Source organism: Sinocyclocheilus rhinocerous, unplaced genomic scaffold, assembly GCF_001515625.1.
Source record: "Sinocyclocheilus rhinocerous isolate Xijiao unplaced genomic scaffold, SAMN03320098_v1.1 scaffold798, whole genome shotgun sequence".
Taxonomy (NCBI): domain Eukaryota; kingdom Metazoa; phylum Chordata; class Actinopteri; order Cypriniformes; family Cyprinidae; genus Sinocyclocheilus; species Sinocyclocheilus rhinocerous.
The window spans coordinates 822,500-827,838 of record NW_015635037.1 but is presented as its reverse complement, the minus strand read 5'-3'; the positions used below and the strand labels follow the sequence as shown (position 1 = coordinate 827,838).

General features: G+C 43.3%; 1 protein-coding gene across 1 annotated transcript in view; it reads right to left on the bottom strand.

The window, feature by feature from the left end:
• Window positions 1-4,796, bottom strand: part of LOC107746304 (follistatin-related protein 1-like) — a 17,938-nt gene extending 13,142 nt beyond the window's left edge. The window contains exons 1-2 of the mRNA XM_016560446.1: window positions 4,738-4,796; window positions 4,559-4,615 (exon numbers count right to left, since the gene is read on the bottom strand). Coding sequence (XP_016415932.1) covers window positions 4,559-4,615; window positions 4,738-4,740 — 60 coding nt within the window. The 5' untranslated portion in view covers window positions 4,741-4,796. The remainder of the gene's footprint in view (window positions 1-4,558; window positions 4,616-4,737) is intronic.
• Between the last annotated feature and the right edge of the window lie 543 nt (window positions 4,797-5,339).

The window sequence follows — 5,339 nt, the reverse complement described above, 5'->3', positions numbered from 1 at the left end:
GTCGAAGAGGTTTCGCCCCCTCAATCGCCCCAGTATGAGGAGCTAGTGGAGGTGCTTACTCGCGCCGTGGCCAAATTAAAGATCGATTGGCCCGCCGAGAAGCAGGCCGAGCCGCAGCGAAGCAAGTTAGATGAACGCTTCCTGCGCGCGAGGCCACCACCTTCATGCCGGAGCCTGCTATTTTTCCCTGCCTTTCTCGGCTCGTCTCTTCATCCCTGCCTCAGATTACTATGAGAATGTGGCGGGGTTGAGTGAGCGTGGCTATAGGGCGATGCCCCGGGGTGAACAGACGATAGCTAGCTAACATCAGCGCTGGTGGGCAAGGGGTACGCGGCAGCAGGTCAGGCCTGTGCATGTCTGCACACCAGGCACACCTGCTTAAAGAGCTAGATGAGGGCGAGGAGCTTAACTCTGATAACATCGCAGTTAAGGAGAACCGCTGATCTCTCTCTCCGCAGCTCTGGGGGCTGCTGGGCGGGAGCAGTCCCCTCCGCATACCAGCTCCTCGTATAGGGAGGCTCAGAAACAGAGCGTTGCCGCCCACGCTCCCCCGCGTCGGGACCGGAGGCAGAAGCAACGCTCTGGGTCACAGCTATGGTGGCAGCAGAGAGGCATTTGTGGTTGACCCTGTCTGATATGAAAGAGAAAGACAGGGTCTTCCTCCTCGACGCCCCGCTTGCGCCTTCTGGCCTGTTCCGCGACGCCATCAATTCCGTCGTTGACAGGTACCAGGAGGCTCGTAAACAGGCGGCGGCGTTTCAGCGGTTCCTCCCTCGCCGCATCTCAGCTCTGGGGGCTGCTGGGCGGGAGCAGTCCCCTCCGCATACCAGCTCCTCGTATAGGGAGGCTCAGAAACAGAGCGTTGCCGCCCACGCTCCCCCGCGTCGGGACCGGAGGCAGAAGCAACGCTCTGGGTCAGGGGCTTCGAATGTGGTCCCAGGAGAGACTCCTCTCGCTGAGAGCAGTGCACATCCCTGGGCATCTCAATATGGAAGCAAACATCCTGTCCCCTTCCTGTCCCCTCTGGTTCTCTCTGATTCATCCAGCTCCGCTGGGGCTGGATGCCATGGTACAGGCGTGGCCGAGGCTTCGCCTGTACGCCTTTCCCCCGATCGCTCTGCTCCCGGGAGTTCTGGAGAGAGTGCGCCGGGACGGAGTCCGTCTACTGTTAGTAGCCCAGTTCTGGCCGGGCTGAGTATGGTTCTCGGACCTGATTTCCCTTCTCGACGGCTCTCCATGGGAGATTCCTCACAGGCGGAGGGCACGATATTTCACCCCCACCCGGAGCTGTGGAAGTTATGGGTGTGGCCCCTGAGGGGGCTCAACTAGTAGCTTCTGGTCTCTCAACTGAGGTTGTCGAGACCATCCTCCAATCCAGAGCTCCCTCTCCGAGGAAACTGTACGCCTTGAAGTGGAAGCTTTTCACTTCCTGGTGTAGAGACCGCCAGCTCGACCCAGCTAACTGCCCAGTTGGTACAGTACTGGAGTACCTGCAGGCCCGTTACTCTACAGGGTTGACCCACTCCACCCTGAAGGTCTACATGGCAGCCATTGCGGCCTACTACGCCCCTCTCTGTGGCCAGTCAGTGGGGAGACACCCCCTGGTTACACGTTTCCTCCACGGTGCGCTGAGGCTGAGGCCTCTCGTACGATCTTGCGTCCCCACGTGGGACCTAGCCGTGGTGCTAGAAGCTCTCTGTAAGCCTCTGTTCAAGCCAATTGAGGAGATCTCTGATCGCCACCTTACTAAAAAGACTAGGGCTGGGGCCGATACCGATACCTTGACTTCGATACCGGTTCCTGAACGATACTTTTTTCGATACCAATTTTATAAAATCAATTTTAACAAGATTACATTATTTTTAAAAAAAAACTTTGGTTTTATTTTTCAGCTTGTTGATGTTTATACAAACTCAAAGACTCGTCTCCTGAGCCACTGCACAAAGGAACAAAATGTAACCAACACAATAAATCAGTGCAAAATAGTTTTAATTATTCTGAATGCACTTTCACACACATCACACAACTCCTAACAGGCTGTATAAAGCACACACACCGAGCATTGACCTAAAACCAGAGGGCAGACGGCACATTCCTCACATTCCCGAGTGTGTCAACTGAGATCGTTTGATGGAGATCAGAGCAGACAGACTCTGTAAGACGACACCACATTAATAGTGAACAGAAGTCTGTGTAAAATCACTATACTGATCCTATCTTAAAAAAACTGACAGCATTGCCTGTTCTCATTCTGGTTTTTGTTTTGGTGTCTCAGATACTCTGAGACACCAAAGGAAGATGCAGTACATGTATAGTTGGATACATGTTTACATACAGCCTGGGGACATCTGTCTATCTCTACATGCCCTGTGACCCCTCAACTCTGAACTTTTTCAGCGTTTAGAATGGCTTTTGAATGGCAGTGTACTTTACGGAGCCCCTAAAGGGACCTTTGCAAAAATAAAAAAATTCATTGATTTTTGCATGCAAACAAGAAAAAAAACTGCTAGCATGAAAATGTATTGTGCGCACATGAAAATTTCACATAAGCATGCAAATGTTTCACGTAAGTACGCAGTAGCTTCTCATGCTCATGAAATTTTTTGCTTATTTGCATGCAAAAGTCAGGTTTTTTTATTTTTGCAAAGTTCCCTTTTGGTTTGTCATTCTAATCTTTTCTGTGTACAGTTATATGACAATTTTCACAGCTTTGTTTCAGACATAGTCCAAGCACTTGTGCTACTTCCAACAACAGGACTAATGGATTTGGAACGTCTGCTTAGAAGCGTCCAGTGTAGACTGCCAAAATTCAGCTTTGCATTACATGAATAAATTACATTTTAAAATATAGTGAAATATTAAATTTTATTTTATTAGAATGTAATATTTTTTATATTTTAAATATTTTTCTATTTTTTTTTATTTAATTACATTTTATTTTATTTTTAATTGTAATAATATTTTATAATATTGTTGATTTTACTGTATTTTTGATCAAATAAATGCAGCCTTGGTGAGCATGAGAGACTCCTTCAAAAACATTAAAAAACTTTGAGGCACCAAACTTTTACATGGTGTGTAGTTTTTTCACATTAGTTTCTTAGACTTACCACAATCTGTTCTTTAACTCTTTAACCATCTCATCATCACGCAGATGGTACATGTGAAGTCATCTCTAAAAATATACCCTCCACACAGCTGCTCTACTGAACACAGGAGCTTCATTGTGTGAGCCCTGTTGTTTGGTTCCTAATGAAAAGGCATGAGGTGGTTCCTCCTGATGATGTGCAGATGTAAACAGGCCTACAGGCGCACACATGAAAAGACCAGCACATCTGCCATGTCTTACTATGTGTCAGCACCTGAATACCGCACAAGACCAGCGGACTGATCACATGCCAGAGTTCTGCACACACACGACACAGAATGGCTGTGCTTGAGCATCTGTGTGAAGTGTAACTGTGTGAGTTAGTTAAAATGCCCTTATCCCACCCGTGTGGTAACGTCTGCTGTTGTTTGGCTTTCCATTACTCCACGTACCAATTACTTTGCTTTTACCTGCCAAGACAAACAGCAGCTGCTTATTCATCTGCTAAGCCCAGACAACTAGCTCACATCTGACACCTACAAATGCTGGGTTTACACTTCTAAAAAAATGTGCTTCAGGGCTTCTGAAGTTACATTAAGTTCAAACGGTAACACTTTTGTATAGGGACCAATTCTCACTATTAACTATAGTTGCTTATTAGCATGCCTATTATTATCATATTGGCTGTTTATAAGTGCTTATAAAGCACATAATGTGCATGACCATATTCTACATCCCTAATCCTACCCAATACCTAAACTTAACAACTACCGTACTAACTATTAATAAGCAGAAAATTAGGAGTTTATTGAGGGAAAAGTTGTAGTTAATGGTTTGTTATTAGCGAGAACTGAACCTTAAAATAAAGTGTGACCATTCAAACTGTTACAGTGAGAAAACAATCTATAGAAAAATGGAAAAGGTACTGGTAATTTTCAGGTAGAACATTGTCCATTAAGGTATGAATATTTCCTTTAGTCCTAAAACAAAATACAATGCATAACTCAAAACATGGGTAAACGCCTATTAAAAATTCATATGAAAATTCCTTCATATTAACGCAGTACACTGGGCCTTTTTTTTAACCACAGTAGTATTGCACATAAAAAAAACTTATATGACATAAATACAACAAAGTAACTCTCAAGAGATAGTAACCCTTTAATAAAAACTAAATTAATGAGGGGGGAAAAAACTATTTATTAACAATAAAGCATTAAAAATTATATATGATTCTTGAAATTAATTTAGTGTCTATCAGAAATTAGGTTTTAATATCAGACATGCCAAATAAATGAAATTCTCCGATGCCTGCATTCCTGGAATTATGGCGGTAATTATTTGCAGTTATTCAAATTGACAATATGCAAAATTGAAAATATACAGAAGTGCTCTTGTTCAACTCCCCAAGACACTTTTTCCCCTATTAGAGAACTTTATCCAAAGAATTCAGAAAGCTTTCTGTCTTACCTCTGCATAACAGCAGACAACGGAGAGGACAATGAATGGAGAGAGTGTCCTAATAATCTGCAGAAAGATATAAGTACCGAAGAAGATATATAAATATAAATGCGAAAAAATATAAGTACAAAGATATGAGATGTATTGGTGCACATATAAGGTCTGTCTCATGAAGCATGATGACTTACCATTATCAGGAAGTGAGAGAAGAAAGGAGAGATGCGAGGAGCTGCTGCACAGACAGAGAGAGAACTGAAGGACAACATTACAGAGTTCTGGAGAGATCCAGTGATTCACCCTCCCCCACACCCCCACCCCCAAACACACACACACAGGTTTACTTAGCTATCTAAATGGGGACATTCCATAGACTTGTAGTGTTTTTATATACAGCAAGTTATAAATACTAACATTAATCTACATGCACCCTAAACCTAAAAAAAAACTCTATTTAATTTATTTTTATATTGTTTTTACAAATGAGGAAGTCCCCAAAGGAGGTTGTAGGAGGTTTGTCAGATCTAGTTCACTTCAGAGTATAAATTTGTCCCAAAAAAGTAGGTACACAGAGGGGCTATTTTTAGTCAGAGTCAATAAAACTTTATTGGCATGATTTATATGGACTACAATTGCCAACCCATTCAATTTCTTATAAAACAGGTTAAATGAAGTATAATGGATGGAATAAAAATAGAATTTGTATGTATATGTGGGTAACTTTGTCTTTCATTAAAAGTCATAAACAAACATCATAATGCCGCATGATCATATTTAAAATCAAGGACTCAAC